At 38.3% G+C, this 15900-nt stretch overlaps 2 protein-coding genes across 4 annotated transcripts in view; both read left to right on the forward strand.

The window, feature by feature from the left end:
* Positions 1-15900, forward strand: part of LOC141444306 (uncharacterized) — a 99401-nt gene that overhangs the window by 7764 nt on the left and 75737 nt on the right. The window lies entirely within an intron of this gene.
* LOC141444108 (uncharacterized) lies at positions 329-11491 on the forward strand. Of its 3 annotated transcripts, XM_074109537.1 has the most exons (9): positions 329-416; positions 794-1147; positions 3435-3534; positions 5205-5461; positions 6118-6455; positions 7608-7764; positions 8717-8857; positions 9261-9391; positions 10138-11491. In XM_074109537.1, exons 2-8 carry the CDS (start codon positions 796-798, stop codon positions 9377-9379), a joined length of 1464 nt encoding a protein of 487 aa, XP_073965638.1. In that variant the 5' UTR covers positions 329-416; positions 794-795; the 3' UTR covers positions 9380-9391; positions 10138-11491. The 3 variants fall into 3 exon arrangements, with proteins under 3 accessions (XP_073965638.1, XP_073965637.1, XP_073965639.1); XM_074109536.1 differs by lacking the exon at positions 329-416 and having other exon boundaries at positions 629-1147; XM_074109538.1 differs by lacking the exon at positions 329-416 and having other exon boundaries at positions 629-1147; positions 6136-6455.

Consider the following 15900-nt stretch of genomic DNA (forward strand, 5'->3'; position numbering starts at 1 on the left):
TTTTCGAACTTCGGAGTAGGCCCTCTGATCTGACGCTCGTGGTCGCAATCAAATGACAGATTTCGCATACAAAAACTGTCATTTGATTGCGATCACGAGCGTCAGAAACGTTAGGCAATAAGGCCTCTGGCCTCACTTTGTTTTTCACTGCCTTTACAGTTGACTTGGTTTGAGATACCAATCAATATTAAATAATCATCACAGTTCAACAACAGCGAAACAGCTGTTAACACATTTCATTATAAAGGCAAGGACGCGATATTTGTTTAAATAACCACTTCGTCGCACAAAATAAGCTTGAATTGAATTCTACTTCATTTTCTATAGCCTTTATACGTGTATACATGTGAAAAAATCCAAGATTTTTTACTAGTCAACGGCAATCGCCGGGTTTCATTTTCTTGTACGTAAGCAGGGTAGGTACTCTTTGCCACGAGGCCGTTAAATTAAATTGTCGTATTTCAATAACATGGAATTCTGTTTATCTCGAGCGTTATACTATACCAAGCGGCAAGTTGTTTAATGATAACCTGTGGATAACCCGGATAACCTGAATGTATTGTAGCAGCAGTGTAGTATTAATATTTTGACGGGGTACTCATGAGCTGCCGCTAAAACAATCAATGAGAACAAACTCATTTTGATACTGGCCACATTTGCCTCGATCGCCATTGGTAACCGTTGTGTCAACAGATACTTTTGTTTACAAATGGCTACTGGCGACAAATTTGAAGTTGCTCCATGAATTTTGTCACGTGAAAGTGTTATTTAAGTTTAAAATATTAATTTTCAGTGATGGGAAATTGTTGGGCGAGTATTTGCCGCCGCCGGAGCGTGCATAGACGTATAGTGTTGATAATGATAGGGCTAGACAACGCGGGAAAGACGAAAACGGTTAATAATTTGGCCGGGGAAAAAGATGACACGGTCTTGCCGACTGTTGGTTTTAAAGCTGTTAACTTAGTTCACAAGGACACACCGGTGACTATTTACGACCTGGGCGGAGGGCCGCATTTCAGGCAAATATGGTCGCAGTATTACAGCGAAGTGCACGGAGTAATATTCGTTATCGATTCAAGCGATTTTTCACGCCTCGACGAGTGTCGCTTGGTGTTGGAAGAGGTGCTATCGCACGACAAAATATCAGGTAAGTTTTATGTGGTGGAACTAATTAGAAAAATATTGAATTAGGCGCTTGAGTGGTTAGATTAAATCGGCGATATATCGATTATAATGAATCATAGATAACTTTCCGCTAACACCTCGTGCGATTTTTGCATATGATATTTGGTATAAGTTTTGCCCGCGACTTCGTCCGCGCAGATCTAACTGAAAATCTCCCCCTGTCATCCCCCATGTTACAAGTTCTGAACCGACATTTCATCCCTTAATTCCGCCCTTGAGTCATTGTTTTTTTAAAACAAGAAGTATGGGCTGTTCATTGATACGTCAGCCAGTCAGTCAATCATTCAATCAGCTTCTTCTTAATAAGACCTACCTACTAACTACTACCTACTCTTCTTAATCCTACTGCAATGTTTTTCCAACTCTCCTTGACCGTTGCCTATTTGACCCAGTAACATTTGTAAACAGCTAGCTCTTTAGTTTGTCAAATGTCAAAAAATGACCTAAATATGTCTATTGTAGTGTTGAGGCCACCCCTGATGTATTTATTAAACTGGCATTAACATTAACCCTATCTGTACTATATGTTAACTTTTGTAACTTATTAGTTGGGGCAATTTAGGCCATTTTAAATAAAATAACTCATTAACTTTTCGGTTGATATTAACATTAACATACCTAGATATTTCATTATCATAAAACAACAACACAGCTTGAAACAAATCATTGAAACATGACCCCAGATAAACTCTTTTAATTAATCTTTGTGAAAGCAGTTAATTTAAAAACAAATTATTTATTCCTGAACTGATAAAATTAACTAGGTAGGTATGCCAAAAAGATCAGTTAACTTAAACTAAGTAAAATTTATTGTATGTATGTATGTATGTATGTAAATATGTCTGTTTATTGTACACACCACTGTTGTTTCAGAGTTCAGTATCTCATAAACAGTTGAACCCATTTTAATGATACTTATGAGGGGTCTGTGGTAACTACTGTACTTACTAAAGTACTGAATTCTAGTCTCATCTGTTTTAATAAGCACACATTCTGTTTATGGGCGGTGGTGATCTCTTACCATCAGGAAACCCACTTGCTCGTTTGCCATCCAGTCGAATAAAAAAAAAAAAAAAATCTGCTCATTTACAAAAAATACAAGAAGATAGCATTAAATTTGACATGGATCCGTGTCTTAAGCATACAACGGGTTAAAGAATAGGGATGGGCCGAATATTCTTTTTATATTCTGTATTCGGCATATTCGGTACCACCCACCGGTTTAGATTTTAGAGGGGGGGGGGAGGAGACGCTCGATTTTAATGAAAATTTGCACTTTAAAGTTGAATATTTCGCAAAAAAATCAATGAATCGAAAAATCGTCTTAGCAAACCTCTAATGATTTTAAAATACCTATCCAACGATACCCCACACTGTAGGGTTGGATGAGAAAAAAAAAACACCCCCACTATGGGGCACCCTAAAAATTTTTTTTGTAATTTTTTATTGTACCATTTTGACGGCATAGTTTACATATATATCCGGGCAAAATTACAGCTTTCTAGCATTGATAGTCCCTGAGCAAAGCCGCGGACGGACAGACAGACAGACAAACAGACATGGCGAAACTATAAGGGTTCCGTTTTTGCCATTTTGGCTCCGGAACCCTAAAAAAAGTTGCGCGGGCGCTGGAAGAACTACGCCTGAAAAACGTCAGTGTGAGGAAGTTCTTAATTATCTCTAAATCTTTGCATTAGGTTAGCCACTCTCAGCTCAGCCATTGTCTAATCTTGGCATACCTAGGTTAATATTTTTAGATTAACTTAGGCACTGCGTTAAGTAAATATGTAAATAACTAGAGTTTACCCGCGGCTTCGCACGCGTAAACTATTCGATCTGGTAGTTACAATTGAAATTCCGGGATTTTACATACCTAAATCCCCACATACCGTGGCTTCGCACACATAAATTAGATCTAACAACTGAATTGAAATTTCGGGATTTAAAAAAAATCCCGTCCCGTGGGAACTTCCAAAAATTAAAAACAATTACGTCAAATTTCATGACTCTAAGCCCAGCGGTTGTTATTTCGAGATTTATCCCTATCCCTTGGGAATATCGGAATAAAAGGTAGCCTATGTTTTATTCCAGATGTCCAGCTATCTACATACCAAATTTCATCCAAATCCGTCCAGCATTTTCAGTGTGAAGGAGTAACAAACATACACACACACACACACACAAATTTTCGCATATAAGTAGGTAGGATACAATAATGTCTTTAAATAATGTTTTAAACGTTTACCAAGGCAAGCCAGTGCTGGTGCTGGCTAACAAGCAAGACAAGAGCGGCGCCCTGGACGACATCGATGTGGTCGAGAAACTGAACATAGAACCCCTCGTCAACAGGTAATTGAGTAATTTATTGAATCAGGGGGGGCTACTACGAAATTCGAAAGTCGAAGTTAGTATCTTACCGTCCCTCTCGCTCTTGTATTAAATAATGTTACCTATAGGGCCAGCAGGGCTACTACGAAACTCGAAGTTCGTGTCGTGCGGTCCCTCTGACACTTAATGCAACGAATTAGTCGTGATTTATTTATTTTAATAATATTGCCTCAAATTATTGAAATTCGGAAGCTGTCAAATTACTATTTAAGTTATTATTGATTTTTCTCTTTTTTTGTTTCATAGTGTCACGTAGTAAAAAAACAAGTAAAGTTGGAGTAAAAATTCGAATAGGAGGTTACTTTGGGTATTAATTGTATCGAGCGAAGTGTGATGAATCGTGTATCGAAAGATGTGTTATTAAAGAGAATATAATCAAGAATGATATATATTTTTCCCATGTCTACAAATATCAACGTTTCGTAGAAAAATAGGATAATTCTTGGGGTACTTTTGCGTATTTGGCTCAGGGAACGGCCTTAATACGAGAGCGAGAGGGACGGTACGATACGACATTCGATTTTCGAGTTTCGTAGTAGCCTTGCAGACGTTCCTTTGCGGATCCATATCATCGGTCCATATCAATGAGCTGAAACAAATACTTGCTCACCGGCGACTTTTCTTTGCTTTCTTGCGGCTTTGTCGCGGGATAATTGAGAATTAAGTTTTTTTTTATTTCTTATTTGTTATCCACTAGCTGTTGCCCGCGACTCCGCCCGCGTAAAATTTGTTTATCGCTATCCCGCGGGAACTATACAATTTTCCGGGATAAAAACTGTCTGTAGGTAGGTAGGTATATCGAATTTCATCTAAATCGGTTTAGACGTGAAAATGTAACAAACAAACATAAAAACATTCGCATTTATAATGTTTGTGGGAAAAGCGGGATAGAACTTTGATCAATAAATGAACATGTCAGTTCCAACAGCCCTTAATTATAATTAGAAACGTTGAAAAGCCCGCGACATTGTCATTTCTAAATTGCGATTTTAAGGTCAATCAACTTTTTAGTGTTGTTATACTGTTCCGTGACCCAGGAGACATCAGTAATAGTACACTTGCTTAGAAAAATGTTTGTAATAAAAAACTGTTTAAAATGTTGGTTGTTATACTACTAGCATGCTTAGGCGATGAGCCACGAATGAATAGCCCTAAAACTGCCTCAACTCCTAAATTTTAGTGGATTTGTACCCCATAAAATCATACTTTTAATAAGTGACCCAGGAGACGTTACCATCCATCGACACTAAAAAGTTACCACCCTTCAATGAAACATAGCTAAGGATGAAAAAATCAAAACTCATAGTACGACAAGGTTCTATCCGCACATCGCAATGTCCAGGTGTGTTTTGCAGGTGGTAGGACCTTGTGCAAGGTCCGCCCGGATTACTACCACCATCTTGCTCGCTAATCCTGCCGTGAAGCACTGTTGTGTTTCGGCGTGGAGAGTAAGACATCCGGTGAAATTACTGGCACTTGAGGTATCCCATCTTAGGCCTCTAGGTTGGCAACGCGTCTGCAATCCCCCTGGTGTTGCAGGTGTCTATGGGCGGTGGTCATCTTTTACCATCAGAAGGCCCACTTGCTAGTTTTCCATCCAGTCGAAATAAAAAAAAATGACCATTCAATAGATATCGCTGCCCGACCCTAGTGGAGTCCTACACCGCCCAAGTGGAAGCCACCAACAAGAAGCACAAACTCGACCCGGGCCTCAAGAAGGGCTACCATTGGCTGCTGAATTACATTGTGCGTCGCTACATCGACATAGATTTGCGTGTACAGACGGACATACAGGCGGACTTGGAGCGCCGCCGCCGTTTGCGCGCTAAAGCTGCTAACACTGCCTCGCAAACGTTCACGGCTATCAGCGATGAGAACACACAGACAGGTAAACATCAAAATAGGTTCACTGGTTTAGACGTGATGAAGTAACGAACAAACAGACTTACCGACTTCCGCGTTTATAATATTGGTTAGTTGTTCTCCGCAACTTTGTCTGCGAAAAATTATTTTTTAATTAAAGTGAATAGGCTAGATTCCAAAAAATCCATTGTTCCAACCAGGCAACCAAGTTTGATAACTGGTTATATAACTAAGTGGAATATTTTTCCCGCATAGGAAACCAATTGTGTGGGTGGAATTGTAATTCTATATTATGTAAATGTGTCAGTTGATTTAAAAAAATAATAATACTGGACACACTTATTTTTTCTTTTGTCAATTAAACAAATAAGTTTTTGTTAAAAATTACATTTTTAATACAAGCTTTTTTCCGACTGTACATCCAAACTACTTTTCCGTACCAAATTTCAAGTCGATGCCATTGACTGTTGAGGAGTTCCGTTCTGCGGAGACGATCCTGGCCGGACTACCAGGATGTCACTACCAGATTATTGTATTGTCACCAAATTTAGCTTTTTTTTACCGTGGCTGACCACCAGCTGATGTAAAGTGTATGTCACTGGTTCAGTAACAGTTTTACTCAGGTTTAGAATTACTCAATTATTATCCGTTTACAAAATGATCATATTTTTTCACTTCTAGCGTTATCCTCCCCAACAGGCTTCGAGAACCCCAACTTTAACATTCCAAACACCATGGACGACCGAGGTCTCATCGTCGTCAAGCCAATCACAATCAAGCCGACGAGCGTGGACACCACAGTCACCATAGAGAGCGTAGACTCTGACAGTACTAGCGTCAAGCCAAAACTGTCCCCGTTGTTCGGCAGAGCCAGCAATGTCGCGCTTACTGAGACTAGAATAGAGCTAGAGCCGAGATCTGAGTTCAGGAAGCTATCGCCCATTGTTAGGACGAAGAGTGGCGCGAACCATATCGACTTTAAGAATAGACCGCAGTCTAGCCCCACTAAAAAGATTAAGGTAGGTTTCAATAGCTGGTAATGGAGTTTTCGTAAAGGCAATGAGGGCTATCGTTTTTTGTCTCACTAGATGGCGCACTGTTGCGTGAGGTTTTTAAGTATGGCTTTCAAAGTCTGTTATTACGGGCGTGAAAACAAAGTTTAGATTAAAATCATATTTAATACACCTTAAAACCGTAGCATAAAAATATCGAGCATGCCACAGTGTTGCAAAGTCCCCGTTTTGTTCGGAAAAAAGGGAGGACAAAGGTTTCCGAAAGACAAAACTGTCTCAAAACACCGACATTCATTGCCCCGGAACGCATATTTGCCATAATTAATTTCAGATATTGCAAAATATTCACAAAATTATTCTAATTATAAATAAACCCGCGTAGCTCACCCAAAAACTATGAGATTTGACATTTCGGAGACCTCACGCTACACTAGCGCCTCTAGCGGCGAATTCATACGCGATAGCCCTCATTAGAGACGGATAGCATGTATTCCAGTCTAGCAGCAATGTAACTGCAACTGCCGACTGTCTATTCACATTTGGGTTAGTATCACTAGAACGTAGCTGGTCTAAGTAGCAAGTGGTCTAAGAAGCAACTGGTCAGTAGCAAGTGATCTAAGAAGCAGCTGGTCTAAGTAGCAAATGGTTTAAAAAGCAACTGATCCTAACCTATTTGTGTTGGAAACTTGAAAAAAACATAGGTTTGGTTACCTTAGAATTGTGTCAAGGCGCCAAGAGCCTCATCCACGCGGAATAAGACGAACGGAGACCGACTAGACATTTGGGGAACTTTTTAGACCACTTCCTACTTACAAGTGGACCAGTTGCGTCTTAGACCATTTGCCACTTAGACCACCTGCTTTTTAGACGAAGTGATACTCAAACATTTCAATCGCAGCCAGCGTGCAGTTTTCGTGCAATTTTATGTGACATATATCTGTGACGCTGTCTCTGTTTCGCCTGTTTCTGCCTGAGAGACGGCATCACATTTATCCGTCACGTAAAGTTTATCAATGAACGGTGAAAAAGACTTATTTATCTTGGTTCTCCGTTAAAATCGTGTACTACAATGTGGTAAATTAGTTTAGTAAATTTATTTGGACCTCCCCAGAGTAACGCGCGAAGTAATCAATTAATGTTCCAATGTTTTCTGGGCAGGTGAAGCCTCGCAGCCAGGACTCCTCGAACATCGACGAGGGTTCCCAAGAGCTGACGTTGAAGGCGCGCGACCTGACGCTGCTGCTCGAAGGACGGACGGACGGACGAAGCGACCATGCCGCGGATGTGCATAAGGAGATTGTTCTTATTGAGCGAGGTCAGTTGTACTTTTAGGCTGAATCAAAGTCTACGAGGGGCGGTTGAAAACCTAAGATTGACCCTATACCTATAACGTATTGGTAATTTTTAGGCCATTTTTCCGTACCGTAAGGTACTTTGGCCTTTGGGATTAAGTCGATCCTGGTTTTATTATTGCTTTGATAATATGGCTCTTTGCCATGTGGTTGGTGTTAATTGATCGACCACGTTTTTATTTTACGTTTTTATGTGGTTTTCATATGGGCCTCAAACGTCCAAACAGTCAACTATAGTTTTTTTTTAAATATTAGTTATGTCGTCGTTCAGACCAGAATGATGGACTGAACTGACGCCAGAATCGTGTAACCGAAGTCGTACTTATTTTCGTGGTTTGTTAGATAATTTTCACAAACGCATTTTTTCTGAGTACCTACCTAGCGAATTTTCACATCGCGGTTTTTCACGATTGCAAATTTACTTGTTCGTCTTTATTCATGTAGCGTTTTTTAATGTTCGCGTTTATTTTTTTCGCTTATTTTACCAGTCGATTATTTTATTATTCGCAACTATTATTATCAGTATAATAGTGTGGTTTGTTCAATATTTTACTCGAAATCATTAATCTAACAAATCTTTACTTAGTTTCCACATTACTAGTATTATTACACATCAATAGGTATGTTAGGTTCGTTAGGTATCTTCAGATGCTCGACGGGCAGACCGCTCAGAAATAGGAGCCCCGATAATCGGGGCTCCGTCGTCATTTTTATGGCGTGGGTTGCCTAATGCTGCTGAAAATGTATGCGATTGATATAAAATCTACTGGTAAAATAAGCGAAAAAATAAACGCGAACATTAAAAAATGCTTCATGAAAAATCGCTACATGAAAAAAAGACGAATAAGTAAATTTGCGATCGTGAAAAATCGCGCTGTTAAAATTCGCACAAACCATTATTGTTTATGCCGGCAGAGTTCTCGAAAGCGGCGTTGTCCGACGTGGCGCCTTTGCGAGCGGCGACCGCGCCCCCCGCGCGGCCCGCGTCCGCCTCGCAGCTGGTGCGGCGTCAGCTGGAGCTGACCGCAGCTCACCGCCGTCGGCTCAGCCTGAGATGTAAGTCCACGCCGTGCACACTCGCGAGTGTAAAGCATGATTTCCACCAAACGGGCGGTGGTGATCTCTTACCATCAGGAGACCCACTTGCTCGTTTGCCATCCAGTCGAATAAAAAAAAACGGCTTCGTCTCGCAACTCAGGAGACATCAGAGATACACTTTGTTAGAAAAATGTTTGCAAGGAATTGCCTTAAAACTGTCAAAACTTATATAATTCTTAGTGGATTAGTACCCCTAAAATCATACTTTTAATAAGTAACCCAGGAGACGTTACCATGGCAACAAGTAAAAAGTTGATTAGCCCAGAAACCTGTGGTTTTAAAGAGTTGTCCAGGGGACATGAGGTACATGAAAAAGTTGATCGATTCTTAAACGCTCATCTCGTTGTTGTGGTGTTCCCAGACATGCGGTGCAACAAGACGAGCCCGGAGCGCGCGTCCATGCTGCAGCACGAGCCCGGCAAGGCGGCCCAGCGGCATCTCGACAAGGGGGACTATTCGCACGCCAACACCATCAACTGACGCGCGCAACAGGTACGTCACACAATCACTTTTTACTGTACACCAGAATAGTAAGCGATTTGTTCCTGATTCGTCATATTCTCAACTGGTCATTTTCCTATTTCGTCATATTACTAATTCGACCCTTTCCTAGCTGGTCATATCCTAACTCGTCATATTCCTGATTCGCCATATTCCTAGCTCGTCATATTCCTAATTCGTCATGTTCCTAGTTGGTCATATTCCTAATTCGACATTTTCCCAACTGGTCATATCCCTAACTCGTCATATTCCAAACTCATCATTATACAGTCAAATGAAATTATGAATACGTGCTTACAGGATTAATAGGTAGTACCTGGGCGACCGAGCTTTGCTCAGGGCTCGGGCTAAAACTCGATTATAAGCGTTTTCCCAGAGATAAGACCAAGCTGGATCGCTTTGTCATCCCCGAAAACCCCTACACACCACATTTCATCGTTGGAGCCGTTTCTGAGATTCTAATTATATATATATTTATATACATACAAGAATTGCTCGTTTAGAGGTATTAGATTAGATTAGGACAAATTGTACTAACACTAAGTAATTACAGTTATTAGACAATAATTTACTGAATATGACGAATCAGGAAAATTACAAGTTTTATTTTTACATCGCCTTTTTTATACGTAGTTACAGCCATGCGAAGCCGGAGTGCAGGAGTGTTTATAATATAGTATGGATATTAATTCGTATGATAGTATGAATACTGATACTGTATGCATTTTTTTTTTCAGTAAGTACTGGACATCGGATTCTGAAAACGTCCAACGACTAGCAATTATTAACTAATTCTGTATGTTACAAAGATTGTGTATCTTATTTTATTTAAGCAGACATTTATTGTTTTGTTATTGGGCCAATCTACTTTTTGGTGTTGTTATTCTCCCCCGGTAACCCAGGAGACATAAGCGAGACAATTGCATAGATTAGTAAAAAGTTTGTGATGTATACTACTACAGTGCTTAGAAATTAACCACGAACGAATTGCCTTAAAACTGTCGTAGCACCTAAAATTTAGTGCATTTGTACCCCATAAATCATACTTTTAATAAGTGACCCAGGAGACGTTACCATGGCAACCAGCTACACTAAAAAGTTGATTGACACTATTATATGATATTTATGATAGTTTTAAATGTTATTTGATTTCCAGAGGCTTGTATAGTTGTGCTATCTTGGATTTGGGACCCGCTTAATGTTGAATATCAGTCAAAGTGTATGAAAATTTGAAGAATTCTTTACAAAATAGGTCACAAATTAATGATTGTGACGTTCCGATACTTCATTATAATACTAACTAAGTAAGGAGCGTCAATAAATTAATAGAGGCGATTTTTTCGATTTTAGGACCGCCTTCCCTCCATGGTGAGATTTTACAACCCCTCCTCCATGGTGAGATGACGTGAGATTTTACGACCCACTCCTCCATGGTGAGATGTGAGATTTTACGACCCTCCTACCCCCATGGTGCGATGTCGTGAGATATTCCTCTCCCTTAAGTAAAATTGGGTTATTCCCCTGCCTGTGACTGATGAACGGAAAGAGCGGAGCCTTTGGAATAAGATCTTGTAGACACATTTCGGGTATGGTATCACCTAACCCTAATTATATATGTACTCTGTGCCCTAATTGCCAATAAATAAGAACTTGTTTATTGAATCAGGTGTTACTTTGCGGAGGTCCATATCAATGAACTAAAAGAATTTCCTTGCTCACCCGCGACCTTACGATAGCTAAGCTTATGCTTGTGTTTTGTTTTGTTTCATAAAATATATGTGGGTACTTGGGGAGTTACAGTGACATATTAAAACGGTGGCTGTGGTTCGTTAGTCTAACAACTGGTAGCATGGTGTACGGTTGTGTCACTCTGAAGATGAGCTCTGGTTGAGTTCGAAACGCGTCAGTGTAGTGTGGTGGTGGTGATAGATGGATTTGTGTGATTTGTGTGTGTTCTTACAGTGTGGAGGTGGAGGAACTGCATGAACACGCATATTTTGCATAAGCTTAGCTATCGTAAGGTCGCGGGTGAGCAAGGGAATTCTTTTAGTTCATTGAGAACTTGTTTATTATTACGGCATTACTAAATAGTTGTAATAGTACATTGTGTCTTAAGGGCGGTAAACAAGAATTACGACGAGAGTCTATTAGAAGCCCGAAGTCGAAGACTGAGGGCTTTAATGAGTCATGTTCGTAATTCTAGTACCGCCCGTACATACAATTTTTTCATCACATTTGCGAGTAATTGTATATTTGTAAAAGAAAAATTAATATTTTTCAATAATTGCCGATACCGCTGACTGCGCTCTGGCAGCGCACCCCCCCACAGCATGTGCATGCGCCGATGCTCCTGCAGGCCAGCACGACCAAGACGCATGCAGTATCACACTCATTTACGACCTGGGTTTCATGACATGAAATTAGTACCAATGACTCATTACCGACCACGTTCATGACAAGCACATTAAGGTCGAGGTTTATTTGGGGGGTTGCAATCAAGGTAGCCTGCATGTAACGACACTGTTTACGAGCAAGTGTGATGAAAATTCAATTTACATTTCAATGATCTTTATTATAAAGAGAACAGGGTAAATGCAACAGATGTTACAGGTAACGTGAATGTATTTATATAGTGTAAAAGTAATTTAATACGATAATTCGTGATGCGGTAGTCTGTATTTACGAACTAGATGCACTTACCTTGCTAATTCTTAACTACAGACCACAGACTTAGGTGTCTTATACGCGGTATCGTGTCAAAATAAATAAAGTTAAAAAGAATAATGTTCGAAATACATAATGGTCATTTCATTTGATATATCATCCATGTACTTTCTAAACCTCGTATCTGGACACATTAAATTGCTTTAGAATCATCTTTATGTTAAGTATCATAGTGTTGATTTGTTTGGTACAATTCGGGTAGATACAAGGTTGAGAAAGTACATGGACGATATAATAATTTTCGCAGAAACTATTGATTTATTAATTAAACACGTTCATGATAGTGTAACCTACACATTGATTTGGGTTAGGTTAGGTACATATATTTTATGACAATCCTATAAAGATGACAATTTGTGAGAAAATTGCATTATATTAAATAACAAATAATATTTAGTACATTATTCTTTTTAAGCTTTATGTATTTTGGTACGTACCTTCCTTGTACGTACATATCTTGTACATGTGATCGGGGAGTAGCGTTGGAATTGGTTTTAGTTCTTATTATTCGTATAGTTCTTATTAGTATAGACTGTTTGATTTGTTGATGTCATTGATATCTTATTAAAATCAGAATGCAAGGATTTTTCATATCCTTAAGTCTTTTTGATGTAGGTATAGCAGCGCTTACTTGCAGCAAAACGATTCGTTGAATTTGTTGCGATCTGGTTTTTATTTTTTCGTATATCAACATAAAATCCTACAATTAAAATAAACATCATCGAACACTTATACATAGTATAAAGTCATAGGTAGAAAAAAATGCCCCACTTATAAGTACTTAATTATGCTTAATAATAAATATACTACGACTAAATAATAAGTCAGGAATGGTCTGCGTTATAAAAATGTCCTTCCGTGTCCTAGTAGGCGGGGCTTAATAGTATTTTATGCAACTGTATCGTAATAGGGGTCCTTAAAACACGAGTGTTGGTTTATGAAACGAGGTGTAGCCTAGGTAGGTATGTCTGCCCCACGAGCTGCGCGCGCGACGACCTGCTGCTGCACGTGGTCGCCCCCCCCCCCGTGCTGTAATGATGTATGAAATGTCATTACGATACAGCCGTGTTCATAATAGAATCCAATGTCGTAATGCTGGTCATTACCTATGGTTTTTGAACGCATAATTGAGGATTTACTATATGGGCGTAGATAAAAGCGTGTTCTGCGCGTCATTTGACTGACTTCTGACATTGCATGACGCGAGCAAACCAATCCCTGCTTTCTTTCTGAATTTTGATCAATCAACTAGCATGTCTATTTTGCAACCTCAAAAATGATTCGTATTTGAATCATAAGTCGTTTTGGTTTAAGGTATTTGGTATGGCTACTTTTTGTGTGGGATTTGTTCTGAATTACGTTTCCCTGGCTTATTATTTATTCGTAGTAAATATATAATAGTCAAAAGCAAATAAAGGCCGCGTGAGTTTCATCGGTAAAAGAAATCAAAAATATATTGCGTTTCTATCTCAATATAGGTATGCACATTTCACTGAGTAAAAAGTGTGTTGTATTATGTTGTACTAATAAATCCGTTTTTAGACAAGGAATCTTATAATAGTAGATTGTTCAATGAGGGACTAAAACAAGCCACAATGACACGAGATGTTCGTTTAGCCACCTGAGCAGAGCGAGGGTGGCTTTAGCTCCAGTGCTATTTATTATGGTTGTTTAGTCTCGCGTTGTGCACTCTACTTTTTAATCTGAATGCGAGGAAAAAAATTATCTGGTCAAAATTACAAGAGTACTTTTTAAAAAACGTGCAGTTATTTTTGCACAGTTGTATTTTAAGGTTATTTCCACGGCTTAAAAATTGACAATACACAATCTTTGAATCATCGTGAGAGTTGCGGGAGGCCTTTGTTCAGCAGTGGACGTCTTCCGGCTGATGATGATGATGATGAATCTTTGAAAATGGCGGTAATCCTCCATTCATAAACACCGCGATTGGCTGTTTAGGGGTTTCCAAAGTAAATTTTATAAAAATACTTTAATCCCTAGGGATTAATGAGGAGCCTTAGTCCCGATATGCAGAGACTAAAAATATTTTAAGAGCATGAGAAGTGAAAAGAATTATACTTACTTATTAGTATTTTCGTTTTACCAATGAAACTCGTGGCCCCTATATTCTTTTGGGTACCTAGGTAGTATATTATAATTATTTAGAGTTTATGCCCTAAGCGAGGTCTTAGGAAATTTATTTGCAACGAAACGGAAGTGAAATTGAGCTATATGTAAATATATTTTTATAAAACACATACATAGTTAGAAACTGCCGTATTGTGATCAATATAGTACTTATAGTATTTGTGTTTTATATGATAATTCATTATTACTAACTACATCTGTACTGAAATATTACGATTGTTGATTTTAAACACTTTTATTAGAGAATAGCTAAGTTGTTACGAGATTTTTATAATTAAAGCTGATAAAAAGCGTCAACCAAATTTTTGTTCTTTAATTAATAATTTAAAGTATAATTGTAGTGATGATTAAAGTATACTTTATGCTTTTGCACATTCCTTTTGGAACAGCCAATTTGATCAATAAATTAAAGCGCCATAGCAAAATTCACTATCTGACCCACAAAAAACGAAAAAGACATGTTGAATTCTGTGGAAAACTAAAGAAAATACCCACTCTATGTTTTGTTTTTATAATACGGTATTTGACAACTTCTGATTTTGCCATATCTTAATATTATTATGAAAATATAGATTAACAGATAGTGTTTAGCGAAGAGAAAATTTAAATCGGTTGAAAATTGGATTTATAGTGATTTTTTGAAAAATCTCTATGCAGCAAGTATGGCGGTACTGGCGTGTGACGTCACATGCCAGTATGTCTTTCTCTGTCTAATCTTGAATTTCAAACCTTTATAACTTTGTTATTTGTAAAGGTAGCTTAAAAATTGTTTTTCTATTCGATAACAGGCATTGTGTAGTTTTAATTTATAAAACATATACAAAATAGTCAAATACCGTATTTGTAGATAATTATTTTATAAATAGCGTCTTCTTGTTCTAAAAAAACTTCTTATTACACAAAGGTATGTGCGTAAGTAAATGCTGACAAATACAGTTAGACTGTTGTTGACGATGCATAATTCTAATTTTGTATTTTGTAATAAATGTTCTTAATAAAAATAAACGAATAACAAAAATTTTGTTTTATTGGATCATTTGTATGTAACATTATAGGGTTAGTAATTTTTTTTTATTGTTTTTGTATTTTTTGTTTCAAAATTTTTACTTTTACGGTCTATATATATTTCAGTTTGTATTTTCAATTTAGGTTTTACGGGATGACCCGATGACCGTAAAAGTAAAAATTTGGAATTGAAATAAAAAATACAAAAAGATTCCAAAAAACCAATCTTAATTTGATTGCTTAGTAACGACATCTCTTGTCCGGGTGAGCGGTTGGTTCCAATGGAGTGCCGAAAAAAGTTTCTCGATGAGGGCTATGGCATAGATGTCGCTAGCGTCACTGCTTTAATGGCTAAAATAAGAAACAAACAAGCTGAGATATGAGGTGCATAGGGGAAATTCGTGTCTGTACCGTTGACCATCAGTGGTGTAGCGGTATAGCACGCGGTACGGAATACCGAGGACCTGAGTTCGATTTCCAGTGATGGTCTTATTTTTCTGGTTTTTCTGTGCATCTATATTTCAGTTTGTATTATCAATTTAGTAAATATCGTCAATACTGGCCACCACTACAAATGAATTCTATTTACAGGTGAGCAGAATTCATTTTTAACAAACTTTTCT

Source organism: Choristoneura fumiferana, chromosome 29 (genome assembly GCF_025370935.1).
Source record: "Choristoneura fumiferana chromosome 29, NRCan_CFum_1, whole genome shotgun sequence".
In the NCBI taxonomy this organism is placed as follows: domain Eukaryota; kingdom Metazoa; phylum Arthropoda; class Insecta; order Lepidoptera; family Tortricidae; genus Choristoneura; species Choristoneura fumiferana.

Excerpts from the sequence above, each read along its gene's own strand:
- LOC141444108 (XM_074109537.1), top strand. The coding sequence starts at position 796 with ATGGGAAATTGTTGGGCGAGTATTTGCCGCCGCCGGAGCGTGCATAGA. Across the intron at positions 1,148-3,434 it reads ATCGCACGACAAAATATCAG|GCAAGCCAGTGCTGGTGCTG; the intron begins GTAAGTTTTATG and ends ACGTTTACCAAG. Across the intron at positions 8,858-9,260 it reads CCGTCGGCTCAGCCTGAGAT|ACATGCGGTGCAACAAGACG; the intron begins GTAAGTCCACGC and ends TGGTGTTCCCAG.